The sequence below is a fragment of the Triticum dicoccoides genome, chromosome 7A (genome assembly GCF_002162155.2).
Source record: "Triticum dicoccoides isolate Atlit2015 ecotype Zavitan chromosome 7A, WEW_v2.0, whole genome shotgun sequence".
Taxonomy (NCBI): domain Eukaryota; kingdom Viridiplantae; phylum Streptophyta; class Magnoliopsida; order Poales; family Poaceae; genus Triticum; species Triticum dicoccoides.
The window spans coordinates 340128507-340145871 of NC_041392.1; the positions used below are offsets into that span (position 1 = coordinate 340128507).

The following is a 17365-nucleotide window of genomic DNA, read 5'->3' on the forward strand; positions in this document are numbered from 1 at the left end:
CCAATGGCAACCGTGTCTCGAAATGTGGAGCGGCAGGCAAAAAACGGTTCGAAATTATGACCGGATGGACATGATGTCATGTTGTAAAAGTTGTCAATGGATTGGACTCATGTGTTATTATATTCTCTCTACAGTTGTGTGTCGTGTGTGTTACAGGTCCGGACATGATCAATTCGTCCGAAGACTATTCTAGAATTCGGAAGGAGGAACCCGTCTTGCAATGCCAAAGACAACACTACGCGTCGGATACCTTGTGATTGAAGCCAGGTTCAGGGGCTACTGAGGGAGTCCTGGACTAAGGGGTCCTCGGGCGTCCGGCCCGTTAGCCATTGGCCAGACTGATGGGCTGTGAAGATACGAAGACCGAAGACTGCACCCGAGTCCGGATGGGACTCTCCTTGGCATGGAAGGCAAGCTTGACGACCGGATATGTAGATTCCCTTCTTTGTAACCGACCTTGTGTAACCCTAGATCCTCCCGGTGTCTATATAAACTGGAGGACTTAGTCCGGATAGGACACTCATTATCATAGCCATACAAGCTAGACCTCTAGGGTTTAGCGATTACAATCTCAAGGTAGATCAACTCTTGTAACACGCATATTCATCAATATGAATCAAGCAGGACGTAGGGTATTTCCTCCATAGAGAGGGCCTGAACCTGGGTAAACATCGTGTCCCTTGTATGATGTTACCATCGACCTTAGACGCACAGTTCGGGACCCCCTACCCGAGATCCGCCGGTTTTGACACCGACAGGCGCCACATTTGTTTTTTCACCCCCTTTTTCTCTCCTTGCCGCCAGGTAAATTTAAATATCCACCACGACGTTGCTCTGGTCTTTGGGAGCGGCAGGCGCGACAGGAATTTTTTTGATTGATGGGAGCAGGCGCAGCAGCAATTAGTCATGATGACTCCGCCTATAAAACCCACTGCTCCTTGATGTTAAAAGTCATTGACTCATGTTTTCCCATGGTGAAAACCAAAAGATTCACCCTACTCCTCGGCTGTCTCCCTCCGCCTTCCCGTAGATTACATTGCCTTTCAGCCGTTTCGCCCCCTTAGCTTCCTCTCCCAATTGCTTCTACCTAGTTCCATGGTGGCGCACCAGATCACAGAGATTGAGGTGAGGCACCTGACACAGGAGCTCCAGGACAAGGATGTGGAGCGTAGGGCCAAGGACGTGGAGCTCCATGAGCTCAAGGAGGAGAGGAGTGCCATGCTCCTCCTTTATGTGCGGGAGTTCACGGAGCTTCAAAAGCGGCAACCGTCCACTAGAAAGATGTAGATGTTCAAGGCATCGAAGGTGTTGCTGTAGAAAGCGGGAGATACAATAGGCAGTCAGGCGAGCCGGCTGGAGCGCGAGCCGGCCGATCATGACGAGGTCCAGGATCGCCTCAACCACTTGGTGGACCATGTTGCCACACACGTGTCGCGGATGCGTGATGCCTATCATCGTTCTAGCGCGACCATGTCGGCCGTCTGGCTAAACCCGTTCAACCACCCCGTCGACTTCAACGAGTTGTGGCTTCCCGACCCGATCTCCTTCTTCACCTATATCTCTGAGGAGCTGAGCCATCTATGCGCGACGGTGGGGGCGGAGCTGGACAAGGAGGGGTTGCAGGCGATGGTCATCGTTGTCGGGCAAATCCCCTTAGGGCTTCGCCGCCGGAATCCATTCGTGCCATTGGACGCCGTCTTTGACGAGATGGCTCCCGTCGACCTGGAGTGGGCTCTACGGGCGGTGGCATCCTGCATCACCAACGTCGTGCGCCTCGAGAAGCAGCAGGGTTTCGATGGTGTTTAGGTGTCCTCTGCATGTGCATGTCTCAGCGCAACATGACCGTTAGATCAAACTCAAATGGTCCAGATCAGTCAGTGTAGCAGAAAGCATGTTGGTGTGTTTGGTTGCATTCTGATCTCAATATAGTTGTTCCCTCTTCATGCATGCTCATCTCAGCACCCCTCTTCATGCATGCTCCTAGTGTATTTGTGTTAACCTACTAGTGTGGACTCGTGCACCCTTCATGCACTCTGCTAAACACCCAAAAGTGGGTCGAGAAGGGAACTTTTGCTCCCATGCACCCTTCATACACCGTGCCTAACACTGATTCGTGCTTCATATGGTTCATGTTCCATGGAGTACTGTAGCATGGTACTCTCCATGCTTTGTAGACCTAGTTCTGTTAACACTGATCTCACCATTCATTCTCGACCGGATAGTCCAAAAAGGGGTATGTTACATTACTATTCATATAGTTGACATGCGCACAACATCATTTGTTATCATCATATCTTACTACACTAGAAACAAGATTATATAATACTAACGTATGAACCACTGCACATGCCTAGTAGTAGGAGTACTATGTAAGTTCAAGTGGGTGTCGTGTTTCGCACTCCTTCGTCATAATAGCGGAAACGCTTGTTGTAATCATTTTTTTCTTTAGAAACAATGGACACGCTCTACCATGCAGATCCTCCTTGACAGTCTTTGGGAACCTTTCTATTCACTTCCGTCGACGTGTGGGACAGCCAGCATCGGGGTCCACTTGCCATGCACTAAATTACTCCGTACTAGACTGCACAACTACACGGTAGACTACACCGGTCGAAGCACCTCAGTAATGCCCAATGAGCCATCAAAGCACAAAACCCCCACCTTTCCAGCAGTAAGTTGGACGGACGAAGCTACCATCATTTCACTCTTCTCCCTCATGTTCCTCTCTTGAAGAAAACCCCAAATCGCTTCTCCCTCATCTTGTTCCTCATTTCTTCAACAAAACCCCGATGTGCTTCTGCCATTGTTCTTCTCTCCCAAAGAAGGAAAGGTGAGCGCATCAATGGTGTTGCTTCTGGCCAAGGCCCGGTCTTGCAACCCCAAGACTGATCCTATAACTCTCTCTCTCTCTCTGTTCTTCTTTTGGGTTTGTGATTGTGGTTTCTTTTCTTTTATTTCTATTTGACGGTTTCTTGATGGACCTTGGAGCACCGGCAAAAGTGATGTCTATGGCTCTTGCCAAAACCATTGAGGCTCAGGGTACGAAGGAGCACAAGGACCCTGCCGGGACTACCACAAAAGAGCTCAAGCCATCGCCCTGTCCTAGCCCCCCTCTCCGGGATCCCTTGTTAAGCCAGTCCAGGGAATATCTCTTCTTGACGATCTTTTTGGCGATCTTGATCGTGTTTTTTCATCTAACAAGCAGTACTAATACTAGTAGTACAATTTTCTGGGTGATCTTGCATGTGATTTTTGTGTGCCAAATGACAGTTCTAAATTGCTCTTTTGACCAAAACATGCGAGAGGTTGACATACATATGATTATTGCACATAACACTGATGTCTTATAGATTACTTTCAACTACTTTATGAACATCAATGCTAGCTATAGGAAATGCAAGATTTTAGCTTTCATGCCTTTGAAGAGAGTATAGTAGCCTCAGTAACATGTGTTATGGATATTGCAAGTAATCCCTCTGCTCTCATGCCTTTGAAGACAAGTTCTAGTGCCTTTGTTTACTCATTTCTATGTGTATATGTAGTCTTATATGGAGTAAAATATCGAAAATCATCTTATATTTCTGAACGGAGGTAGTAATAAAATATTTGGTTTTTTTAATTAGAACCAGGTCCGCAGTGGAGATGAAGTTCTCAAAGTCATGACGTGTGAACTGGAAGACCTGAGGATGAGTTCTACTACTAAACTATCCAGCTGATGTGTCCTTGTCGCCACATGTTGTGAACAAGTGTTTTCAGGTAGCACTATTGTCAGGCGTGTTCTCGAGGGTGTATTTCACCACAACAATTTCCTAGTTGTTCCTTCGATTACGAAGGGTGTGGTTCTTGTAAAGCTTCCCGAAAAATCTAATGCAAACTGTCTTCATCGTCATGTTTATGAGTGGAAAGACCACTCTGTTAGGTTCTCCAAGGTTGACGAGAGGGCGATCGTGCCGGTAGACATCTCTCATGAAGTCCATGGCCTAGTCAGTTATGTGGGGTACATCTCGTAGATCGGTGGATAAAAATAGTCTGTAGAGTTTAATTAGTGCAACTTTGCTTGTCTGTAATAAGTACTATTGTTCAGTACTTAATTTTTGTGCGTGAACCCTGTATTGTTCAGTACTGTCGCTTTTTTGTGTGGTGAGTCTTGAGAACAATCTATGTCAATGTCTGCCTACTCAATTTAGTATCTATATTTTGAAGTATCTAGATCATCTTTTTTGTGAGGACAGTTTATCAATTATAGTTACACTCCAATATCTGTATGCATTGCAGGGTTTATCGCACCCACCAAGATTTCCAGTCCCATGGATGTTCAGTCCATATGATTTTTTATGACCTTTGGATTGTCCTGCTTGTGGGAGTAAGCGGGGGCCCTGCATGTCACCCGTAGTTGGACGGTCAACCTTCAATTTAGAACTTGAACATAGTGATTTCCTGGTAAGGATTCACTCATGTCGCATCAAGTAAACCTTATTGATTTACTTTCTAAATCTTATTGATTTATTGTCATGTTTTCTTACTTTTGCTGCAATTTTACGATGCAGGTTTTTCCATCTCACATTCGTTACAGAATAAACCATTTGATTTGATCTATGATGGTTATTTTTGCAGGTTTCACTTTTTATGTCGTGTCGTTAACGAAAGCACTGTCCATCACTTATATTACTGGACACAATTGGATCAGTCTGTTATCTGAGTACAATCTGAAGCCCTATGATGAACTGCAGTTTGGTTTAACAAACACGCCACAATTAGTCCTTCTCGCATTTAAAAGAACTGAAGAAAAAGACTAGATCAAGGCCACGGAGCCTAGTGAAGTTAGAAAGCTGAAGATGAAATCATAGTAGACCAGAGACGATCGATGTTGTCTCGCACATCGATACCACCTTCAGCATCGGATTGAGCACCGGCACCTTCTTCGATGGCACTGGCTCTAGCACTAACAGCGGTAGAAGCTTAGTCTGATCCACCAGAGGATTGGGCACCGACCGCGTCAGCGGATCAGGCTGATCTACCGGAGGATCAGGCACCGACACGGGCACCAGCTCCGCCACCGGCACCAGCTCCACAAGGAGGACCATCTCCGGCACCAGCAGCGGCACTACCGTCGCACCGGCATGGGCACTAGCAACGGCTCCGGCACCTGCACCAACACTAGAAGTTGCACTTGCATCTGCTCCGGCCCATGCAGCGGCAATGGAATCAACACTTGCACCGGTAACAAACTGGCCTGCATTTCGCACTACATATACCGAAGTCCTTATAAAAACCGACATCTCCACCTTCTTGGTAAGCATTGGTAGCCCAAGTGCTTCGTTCTTTTTTCTTTCCATGTTGTTTCACATGATTGACTGTGTTGATCTAACTATTTGTGTATGTCTTCTTGTTTGCAAAAGAGAATTCCTAGAGCAACGAGGGAGTCGTTCAATAATCCGGGCGACCGCGGCCAATTTTCTCTTACCATGCTCAACCTTGGTGTGAATGAACCTGCTCAATATACCGTAAGTACAAAGGATGGTCGCATGATGATTGATGCTAAAGGATGGTCAAGGTTCAAAACTCTATCAAATCTTGCGGTGGGGGATGATGTCAAAATCGAACTTTCTCAGCAAGGAGAGCTAGTCCAAATCAACTTTGAAATTCTTCAGTAGTAGCACGCAACTGCCGAACTGATCTATCCTCCGAGAGCTTTTGATGTAATAATATGGCATGGTGAAACAAGTATCATGTGTGTATAAGTAGTATGACAGTAGTATTTGTCAGGTAGGATATCATGAAAGAATTGCAACTCTGATTGCTGGTTAGGAACTGCTGTTCGATTTCATTCTAACAACTATCGTGCTTTATTTAATTTTTTGTATTTGCCTTGTGACAGCATCTAAAACCAGCGCCGTACCGGTCGCGTGCAGTATGAAATGCACTGAGTTAGAACACATGGGCCCCCAAACATGCAGGCCCACCGGCCTGTGGCCCGAAGTCTAGAACCGTTAGCTTATTTGAGTATTATATTCTCATCGGAACACCCATATTATGTTATATATATTCCCCTTGATTTTTCTTACGTATAAAGTTGTGATAAAAAGATTTTTATATTTCTTTACAGAGGGAGTATATCTCTATCAAAAATATATTTATGTGTAACTAGTTACTCATGCCTTTCTACTTCCTTTCACTGATATGCGGGGCATCCGATAACGGGGTCCACATGCCATGCACCAAATTAGAGCGCCCAACTGCATGGTAGACTCACCCCGGTCCTAGCACCGCAGTAATGCCCAATGAGCCATCAAATCACAAAAAACCCACATTTCCAGCAGTAGCAGTAAGCTGGACGGATGAAGCAACAATATTTTACTAGGCCTGAATCTCCTTCTCCCTCGTCTGCTTGTTTAGAGAAAACCTCCTCTTGGTGATTGTGTAGGGTTTTCTCATGGAGAACCAGATACGAATTCTTCATTCGTCCCTAATAAATCCTAGTCCCTTCGTCACGGGTAACAGTCGTCGTCGTAGATACATTTTTCTTCCTACAGTATCTAGTGTGTTTAATTTGCAGTCCCAAAGTGTGAGGACCCTACAGGTTTCTGCGCCCTCGGTGAGACGCCACACTTGTTCCTTCTCATCCTAATACAGGATTTTAAATCACACACAATATGTTCCTAGAATCATCTTTTCTATCCGGGAGGGTGGGGTTTTTTGAACATGTTGTCGACTGGAAATTTGGATTGGTATATTTGGATAAAAGGTACTAGTACCATGGTCAACACTGACATGAAAGAGGAAATTATTTCTAGAGTTGGATAGCGAATACATTACGTTCTCATATTATTTTTCCTGCAGTGCATTCCTTGCTCTGCCAGAACACGTGTACTCAAGATGGTCGGCCTTGCCATAACTGAATACACCAGTTTAATGGTCACATTGAAGACAAGACATGGATATAAGTTCCGAGTTGGGTTCATGAACCAAGAAGATCGCTGCTTTTTTATGGCCGAACTTGGATAAACTTTCTCAAGTGTTACGGACACGAATGTTGATGGAAATAGCAGAACCTGGTCTCATCTTCACGGTGATCTTCCACCCTGACATCGTTCCAGTAGTTCATCCATGTTAGTGTTTTATCTGGTTCTTGCATATTGCCTCGGTTACTTCTTAATCCACCTATTATGTTTAACTAATCACAATTTGACTTTAGAAGTAGCAACGATTTGTGATTCCCTTCTCTCATGAAGATGCTACTTCTAGCTAATATTTCTTACAATTGGTGGCACGTGTAGGTTATTTCAAAGTTCAGCACACTACTCATTTGTTATTCTATAAGAACTCGATTGTTACTGATGGCACTGAAGTTGATTGGGACGACATCCACCAGTTCCTACACTTTATTGGTCGTCTTTAGGTCCTTGTGGGGTGTTTCAATGGTGGATGGCCACATGGGATATCTGTGCCACTAGTGCACACGTTGAACAGGTCCAATTGTGCCAAGAAACTTATGGTATGGGTTGTTTTTTGTTATATATGTTGTCCATAAACTCTTGCTTATACACAGTTTTACAGCTGTGATCTTCTTGAAACAGAAACTGCCCAGTTCTATTGTTCCTAAACAGATGCTTAACCATGGTCAGGTCAGACTTGCACTTGGTCACAACATGATGTTTATGTCAACCTACTCCATTTCCCCTGGAGGTGAAAAGATACTTATTCATGGTTGGTCTCAAATAATGAAGGCCAGTCCATCCTGGAGAATAGCACAGAAGGTTATGCTCATGCTTTTCCATGGCTCTAAAGTGAATATCCTGTTTATTGACCACATTGCGAGATGAAGCCGCTTTCAGAAGGTTGTGGATGCGCGGGGTGGTGCCTGGGCCTTGTCCTGGGGCTTGGTGGCCTCACCCTTGGTTAACTGTAGGCAAAGTAGGACTGTTCGAGACATGCTTTGTACGGTTGAACCTGTATAAGTACTCGTACTGCTTTCAGCTATTGTGGTTAAGTGCCCCTGCTGGTTTCAGCTAAGGTTGTTAAGTACTCCTGGTGCTTTTATAGTCTGTCATGTTTCTTCAGTCTCATCTTCCCTCCAGCCGCCAAAACCAAGCCAACGCCGGTGGGGCCGCCTGCTTCCGCCTCCCACGGCTGGCTGCACCACAGCGCACGCATCGCTGCCCCACCGTCTCCTAAGTCATTAACGCTGACGTCCGAGGCCTCGTCGTCATCCTCCGTGCACTTTGGTGCACTTGCCGCAGCGCCGCGCTCTCACATTGTCAACATGGTCAACAAACAAGAGGAATTGGGAGAGGACTGTATGTGTGGAGAGGATGACAGTAGGGACCCACCATGTCCATGGTTGTACGCAAGCAAGATCCTCATTTTTTGTTATACTGGACAATTGCCCATGTGTTGCAATGGGAATATAAATGTTTTAGTAGATTAGCTCGTGACTACGGGTCTATTATTATATTGATGTGCTAAAATCTTAGCAATTTTTATATGCAATCGCCATGATTTATCTGCCATTTTATTGTTAAGCACTTATTTGGTAAGAATTTAATTAATTACCAAACAAAATGTGTTTTTGTTTGGTAAGTTAATAAAACACTAGACAATTGATTCTATTTTAGAGAGAATGGATGGGAGAAAAATCAGAGACGGGAGAAAAAAAATCAAAGAGTAGGAAAGGGTGGGACATATATAAAGAAGGTTAGACGAAAGAGATGTGAAATGGGAACCTTACGTTCTTTTTAGGTAGTAGAGATACATTCCGTTGTCAGCATATAGAAAAAGAAAATGCTTCCTCCTAGTGGTTTGCTGACATCTAGGACCCATGACATTGTCAGCGTATAGTCAATAAACAAGAGAACAACACAAGATCGGCTGACACCTGGGATGTAGCTGCTCGAGCAGTATTTTTTTGTTATTGTTGAGACGGAGCAGGGTTTCAACTGGGCTATGGCCCGTCTAGCCCAGGCTTCTATTTTACGTTCACCACATGACCAGTCCAGCTATTTTTTCTTTGTGAAAACGGCTAGCCCAGTTTATTTTTTCTGAAGAATACCCAATCTAGGCCTACTTATTTTTCTCTGCCCTGCTGGGCTGCAATTCTTTGAAGACGACGACAAATCTTAATAGTAATGAAATGGGCTGTAAATATAAAAAACACATGACAAATTGGCAATTACTTTCAAATTTCTAAAAAAATCACATTTTCATATTCCAATTTCACTAGGCTTTAACCTAATTTAAATATATCTTCAAAGTACTTTAAATCTAGCTTGACATTTCGGTATTAAAAATAGTTTGGACCCCACTGAAATATGCAAAATTTCGTTTACATTTTTTATCCTGGCCCTGGCCAACAAAAAAATAGACTGCAATAAATTGCATAAGAAGTTGCAATGAGATGTAATTATTAAAAAAATAGGGAATGGGCTGACTTGTGGGCCTATTAAGTTGACGCGTATGCAAGATTTTTTTACTTATTATATACAACAAACGATTCTAGCAGAAGTGACCGTTGGATGTCAATCCAACGGCCGTCGTGCTTCTTCAATCTCTGATCTTCTTGCTCCAGCCGCCAAATCCAGTGCTGGCGGGACCGCCTGCTCTCGCATCCCATGGCCGGTTGTGCTGCCGTGCAGGCCTCACCGCCCCTACTACTCTCACCGCTGGCCAGGCCATCCCTCTACTCACCCACATCCCTCCACTGATGTGGCTTTGCCGCCTCTGGGTCATTCCCTTCCTGGTCTCGACGTCGTCCATCGCGTTGGTGTTCTCGACACGGCGTGGTCAACGCTGTCAAGAAATGACAACATCGGAAGAGGGATGTACATGGAGAGGCTGGAAGTTGGGACCCACATGGTCCATGGCCGCACGCAAGCAAATATCTCCTTATTATGCCAAGAAAAGAATGAATTCTCCCCATGACAGGTGGGACCCACCAGCTATATCTTGGCACGAAAGGAAGTGCCTCATTATTAAGTGAAAAATAATGGGTGCTCCCCATGACAGCTAGGGCCCACCAGATTTGGAGGCTGACTTGTGGCCCTACTAAGTTGACGCGTACGCAGGGCTTTGTCAACTTAGTCAACAAACGATTCTATCACCAGTGACCATTGGATTGTTAACATCCAACGGTCGTCCTACTTCTTCAACCTCTGATTTTCTTGCTCCAGCCGTCCAAACCACCGCGTGCTCCTGCCTCCCGTGGCCGGTTGTGCTGCCGCGCAGGCCTCACCGCCCCTACTACTCCCACCACTGGCCAGGACATCCCTCTACTCACCCACACCCCCTGTTATTCTATGACGACGACAGCCTCACACCGCAGCCGAACCAGTCAACCCTTGTACTACCCTCCGCGTGTTCCAAGCTCCATGTAATTCCCTGCCTCATCGTCGTCCACCGCCTGGGTGCTATCAACACGGCATGGTCAACGTGGTCAACGAACGACAGCCATTGGAAGAGGATTGTACGCGGTGAGGCTGACAGGTGGACCCACCAGCTACATCTTCGCACGCAAGGAAGTGCCTCCTTATTACGCGCAAAAAAAAGAATCCTTCCCTTGTCAGCTCGGACCCACCATCAATATATTCGCACACAAGGAACTATCCCCTTATCCACCCTGATAGCTAGGACCCACCCAGTCGATGCGTACGTAGCGTTGTCATTATGGTCGCAAATGTGTACATACATACTGGTCCATCGGTCTTTCTGCCACGATGAACCGTGGCCCAGTAAGGAGCGGTAGCTATTCAGGAAGTCCCGTCTATATCGTGTACATGTACGTACAGCCATGCTGCAAGAAAGTAAATACGACTATGTACATACATACGGGCGGGGTCTCGAACGCGTACAGCAACTGCACCCTGTTCATCGGTAGCCAACCGGCTGGGTCGGAACGGAGAAACAGCATCGTGCTCATCGGGAGGCAACAGACTGGGTCAGAATCCGTCGTTTTAACCGGGAGGCAATAGACTAGGTCAGAATCCGTCGTGTTCATCGGGAGCCAACCGGCTTGGATGGAACAGCCGAAATAAGGTCTGGCATACCGCTGTACGGAGGAAACAGCCTTCTGTTTGACGGGCTACGGTCAAAACAGGATCCTGCTGATCAGGAGGGGTGTGGCGTACCGCAAAATGGAGGAAACGGACTTGTGTTGGAGTGCCTACGGTCGAAACGGGGTCCTGTTCATCGGGAGGGGTGTGGCATACCGCAAAATACGACTCCACGGGCTATTGTTCATCCACCGTCAACTTCCTCCAGCCTCCACGTGCTATTGTTCATCCACAGTCGACTTCCTCCAGCCTCCACCAGCTACTGTTCATCCACGGGGTCCTGTTCATCCAGCCTCCACCGGCTACAATTCAACCAGCCGTCCACGGGGTCCTGTTCATCCAGCCTCCACTGGCTACTGTTCAACCAGCCCTCCACGGGTCCTGTTCATCCACTCCCAACCGGCTCGGGTGTGCCACGACCTCCTAGATCGGGGTCATGTTCATCTAGCGGCAACAACCTTTACTACCACGGGGTCTTGTTCATCCAACCCCAACAACGGTTACCGTTCGTCAAGAGGCAGCATGTTTGATTGGTTTTAAATAGCAGCGGTAGCGAAGAAATCACTCGGGTTCAGTTAACAGTCAAGGGATCGATCGCTCGTGTTCGCTAACATAGCTAGTGCAATCGCTCGGGTTCAGTAAGCGCAGCCTCGCTCGGGTTCAGTTAGAGCTCAACGCCTCACACACATGCGCATATGTGTATGAGAGAAATGCGCAAACCTTCGTGCATCGCTCAGCCCCGACCACCCACCGTAACCGGGAACTCCACGATATTTCCCTTGCCCTCGCTTCTACCATGTTTTTTCCGTCATGGACGGCCCAAAGAATGTCATGCAGGTGCGTCCCCGGCCCGCCCAGGACAAAAATCCCATTTTTGGTCATGATGTTTTTTCATAGAAGTAGGAGCCCACCACACCTATGATGATACGTGCTTTTGTCACAATTATCGGCATAAAAGTCTCATAAGCATGACAGGGAAAAAATTCGTTCGGCCTAAAATTTCAAGGATGTGTCTTTTTTTTGTAGTGCCGGGTTTCACTACCGGTTCCTATCCCTAGCCCTAGATCAGCTAGAGGAGCTCAGCTTTATAGTTGGGCGTACGTGCTCGCTGCGGTCGTCTGCACTCCACCTCATGCCCACGCTGCGCCTCGCTACATTCAGGCAGTGCATTTTCCCCCGGATTAATGCCTCACGCGCTCTTCATCTCCCTAAACTTAAGCACCTCGAGCTTATTGTCGTCTGCATCTCAAAGGAGGATTTGGAGTGCCTGCTCGTCGGCTGTACAGTGCTCAAGTACCTTCGTCTTCATGTGATGGATGGGTTCAGTAGCCTCCACATCACCTCGACGAATGTCCATGCGATTTATGTGCATTGCTGGAGCCGCCCAAAGCTGTCAGTTGAGATGTGTCACGATATGGTCATTGAGAATGCGCCTTTCCTTGAGAGATTGTATGTACTTGATAAATTAGGTCCAACAAGAATCAGGGTCATTCACGCACCGAAATTGACAGTGTTGGGCTATTTGTGTGTTCAATTCAATGAACTTGTTACTGGATCATTATTTGTTCAGGTACAACAGTCTTCTTCTTCTCCTTATATATATTATTGGACAGCACATTTTATCTAATTTTTGTTGATCTATATGTTCGCATGTCATCCAAAAAATGATTCCCACAAGCATGACCCGGTCTCTACACATAGTGAAGATCTTGGCACTACAATTTGTCGGCCCCGATCTGGATGAAGTTGTTAGATTCCTTAGATGCTTTCCTTGCACGGTGTGACGCCCCGAGACCGTTGTGCCAGGTGTCTTCGAGTTATTCGCTGCTGTTGCTAGGTCATTTGCTTGCGTGTTGCATTTCATCATGTCATCATGTGCATCGCATCATCATGTTTTCAAAACCTGCATCCATCCGGGTTCCCCCAGTTCCCTCTGTTGCCTGTTCTGAGCCCAGACACGCTTGCACGCGCCCGCGGCACGTCCGAAATAGTATTTTTATAAGTGGCCGGAAAATGATCTCGGAATGAGTTGAAAGTTGGCGCGGTCTTATTATAGTGTAGGTAGGCCGCCTGCCCAGTTTCATCGCAATTGGAGTTCGTTTGACGCCCCAACGATTAACTATAGCAGCAGTGTAGCCGGTCTAACGCCGGACGTTTTCGGTCTCCGGAAACAGTCGTCGGGCCTCCCTCTCTTCTCTTCTCTTAGCTCGAGACCATCTACACAGCCCACGACCTACCGCCAGGTCCAACCTAACCTCTCTTGTCAGCCCGCGGCCCTCCTCCCGCGCGCGTCCGAAATCGGTCCCGGACCCGAGCCGGACAGTCGTCACCATTGGATCCAGAACATCCCCAAACATCTACAAAATATCATCATTTCCTTATTTGGAATACCTAAGCTATTTTTCCCGTCCGTCCGATTACGATCAGAGGGGCCTTATACCCCCTAAACCTATCCGGCTTGCTATATATAGTGGCAACCCTAGACTAATCCCTAGATTTTAGCCCGTATGTCCCATCCATCCCATCATGCGCCGCGACCCACTCAAATCTCTCGGGATCCATTCCCCAACCCAAGCAGCCTCCGACCCCCTCCTGGTTTTCAGCGCAGCCGCACCTGATCCCCTCTCCGCCCTCCATGGAGTCGTCAGATCCGACGAGCCCTGCCGCCGGTGACTCTCACAGGAACCCTCTCCTTCCTCCCCTGCTTCTTCTTCCTTCCCAATTTTTCTCCCCCTCCTCTCAACATCTTGGTCTTGCTTTTCTACAGGAGCACACCGGCGTCGTGGTGCCCTCCCGAGCCCGTCGCGCGCAAGATCCGGCGAGCCACGCTGGATACATCTCCGGTTCCTTGTAGCTCGGCGCCCACGTGCTCCGTCGCCACGTACGAGCTTGGCACCATCCACTACTTCGCGCACCTACTCCCGCTGCTGCCTGCGACCTCTGCTTCTATCAGGATGCCGCCGCCTTGGCCTCCAGCTCGGCCCAGACGCTGCCTCCTCTGCCGACTTGAACCCCGCCAAATCAGGGCCTCGTCATCCGCGCCTGGCCAACAACAAGCAGCAACTCGTCGGGGCACGAGCTCCATCGGGTCTGCCTCCCTACTGCCGGAGCCCCATGACCTCGCACCAAGCCTCTCGCCCACGCAAAGTGCCTGGCCGCCTCTGCCTGGATCCACTCCTCGCCTTGTCCTCGTCACAGGGAGCCCACCATCTCCAGCGTCGCGCCCAAGACACATCACCGGCAATCGTTCCTGCCATGCATTGTCCGAACTTGCTGCTGCTGTTTCCCTGTCGAACGAGCCTGCACCGCCGCGCGCCTGCATCCGCGACGGAGACGATGTCGATGGCTCCTGCTTCCCCTGCCGTGTCGCCCGCTGGATCCGTCGCCCTCCGCTGCTGCTCGGCCGCCGTCCCCCTGCGACCTCTGCGTCATGAACGAGCGGGAGAAACGCCTCCGTTGACCGCGCTCGCCCCTGCCTTGATCCAGTGGGATCGGTAGGGGCACGACCGATCCAGTACCCGAGTGGGCCGGCCTCCCCTCTCCACCAGCTGGGCCAAGGCCCATGGGTGAGGACACGCCCAGCCTCTCCCCTATTCCTGTTGGGCCAACAAGACTTGGCCCAGTATTGTTTTTTCCTGTTGCTATGTTTTTCTCTTTTATCCAGTAAAGACAGGTTTGTAGAAAAGACCTTCAACTTCATGCATTTAATATCTCACAAACCGTGCATCGGATTAAAACTACGTCGCGTTTGTGAGGATTCATTCAACTACGTCCGTTTGTCTTCTTCATGGACTCGTTCTTCTTCCTTGCGGGATCTCAGGCAAGATGACCATACCCTCGAAATCACTTCTATCTTTGCTTGCTAGATGCTCGCTCTTTTGCTAGGCCTATGCTGCGATACCTACCACTTGCTTATCATGCCTCCCATATTGTTGAACCAAGCCTCTAACCCACCTTGTCCTAGCAAACCGTTGTTTGGCTATGTTACCGCTTTGCTCAGCCCCTCTTATAGCGTTGTTAGTTGTAGGTGAAGGTTGAAGTTTGTTCCTTGTTGGAACATGGAGATGTTGTTCCTTGTTGGAACCTGTTTACTTGTTGGGATATCACTTTATCTCTTATTTAATTAATGCATCTATATACTTGGTAAAGGGTGGAAGGCTCGGCCTTACGCCTGGTGTTTTGTTCCACTCTTGCCGCCCTAGTTTCTGTCATATCGGTGTTATGTTCCCGGATTTTGCGTTCCTTACGCAGTTGGGTTATAATGGGAACCCCTTGACAGTTCGCCTTGAATAAAACTCGTCCAGCAATGCCCAACATTGGTTTTACCATTCGCCACCTAGCCTTTTTCTTTTCCCTTGGGAGTCGCGCTCCTGAGGGTCATCATTATTTTAACCCCCCCGGGCCAGTGCTCTTCTGAGTGTTGGTCCGACCGAGTAGACTGCGGGGCCACCTCGGGGCAACTTGAGGGTTGGTTTTACTCGTAGGATGTCTCATCTGAGTGTGCCCTGAGAACGAGATATGTGCGGCTCCTATCGGGATTTGTCGGCACATTCGGGCGGTGTTGCTGGACTTGTTTTACCATTGTCGAAATGTCTTGTAACCGGGATTCCGAGCCTGATCGGGTCTTCCCACTAGAAGGAATATCCTTCGTTGACCGTGAGAGCTTGTGATGGGCTAAGTTGGGACACCCCTGCAGGGATTTGAACTTTCGAAAGCCGTGCCCGCGGTTATGGGCAGATGGGAATTTGTTAATGTCCGGTTGTAGAAAACCTAAAGTTGACCTTAATTAAAATCGATCAACCGCGTGTGTAACCGTGATGGTCTCTTTCTGGTGGAGTCCGGGAAGTGAACAAGGTGTTGGAGTTATGCTTGACATGTTCTAGGATCAGTTCTTGATCATAGTTGTTCGATCGTGCTTGGCCTTCTCTTCTCGCTCTCATTTGCGTATGTTAGCCACCATATATGCTAGTCGCTTGCTGCACCTCCACCTCATACCTTTACCTTACCCTTAAGCTTAAATAGTCTTGATCGCGAGGGTGTGAGATTGCTGAGTCCCCGTGACTCACAGATACTTCCAAAACCAGTTTGCAGGTGCCGATGAGTCCGTGTAGATGAGCAACCAAGCTCAGGAGGAGCTCGATGAAGATCTTGTCCTTTGTGTTGTTTCGTTCTAGTTGATCAATAGTGGAGCCCAGTTGGGGTCGATCGGGGACCTTGTCGTATTTGGGGTTCTTCTTTTATTTTGGTTCCATAGTCGGACCTTGACTGTATTTGGATGATGTAATGCTTTATTCATGTATTTGTGTGAAGTGGCGATTTTAAGCCAACTATGTATCTTTTCCCTTATTGTATTACATGCGTTGTTTGCGAAGATTACCTCACTTACGACATTGCTTTCAATGCGGTTATGCCTCTAAGTCGTGCTTCGAAACGTGGGAGATATAGCCGCATCGAGGGCGTTACACACGGAGAAGCTATACATCGAGGTGATGCCCCTTTCCTTTTAATTGTTAACCACAATGAAGCTCAATTTTTTGTTACTTTTACCCATGATTACAATGACAAATGTAAAATGATTTCTAAAGAAAATTTGGAGGATTTCAATACATATATTTTTGAGATGCCAGTGTTGTACGTGTTTTATTCCTTTGCATGACATGCTTTAGTGATAAAAGTTAATCATGAAAGATTGAAGGTGTCATTTCACTCTTTTTGTGTATTTTAGAAATCTTACAAATCAAAGAGGCACGAAGTGTCCAAATCTGCAACTAAGCACTAATATGTTGTCTTCGTTTGCAGATACTAGCAGGCCCGAAAGTAGAAAATGTTGGGGAATATAAAAATCCCATTGAATGCCTTGATCTTCATCGCACAGAAATTACTTTTAACGAATACCAAGGCACCACACCAAAAATTAAATTCGCCAGGTTCTTTGTTGAGAAAGCAAGGTTGATCAAGGTAATGAGGTTTGCCCTATATTTACTGCGCAGAAGTGAATGGATTGCTAAAGAGCGCAGGAGTCTACAGCTGAATGGAAAAGGCTCTACAGAAGCTGAATTTCAGTTTGTAACTTCATATGACAAATTATTCGGAAGTCGCTGTATCGAGCCGCTATATAACTTCTCGGTGGCTGATCCTTTCGCAGAAATAATGCATTAAAAAGATTCTGAAGAAGATGAATTTTATGTGTCAGAATAGTTTGAACCTTGTAATCTTTGAATTTGGGCCTTGTAATGCTGGAATTTGAACCTTGCAATATTTATGGTATTTGTTATATAACGTAATTGGATGTTTAATTTGGTTTTGCAATCATGTCATGT

General features: G+C 47.2%; 1 protein-coding gene across 1 annotated transcript in view; it reads left to right on the top strand.

Annotated features, from left to right (window-relative positions):
- Positions 1-12177: 12177 nt before the first annotated feature.
- LOC119333491 overlaps positions 12178-17365 on the top strand; it is a 65100-nt gene continuing 59912 nt past the window's right edge. The window contains exon 1 of the mRNA XM_037606369.1: positions 12178-12615. Coding sequence (XP_037462266.1) covers positions 12178-12615 — 438 coding nt within the window. The remainder of the gene's footprint in view (positions 12616-17365) is intronic.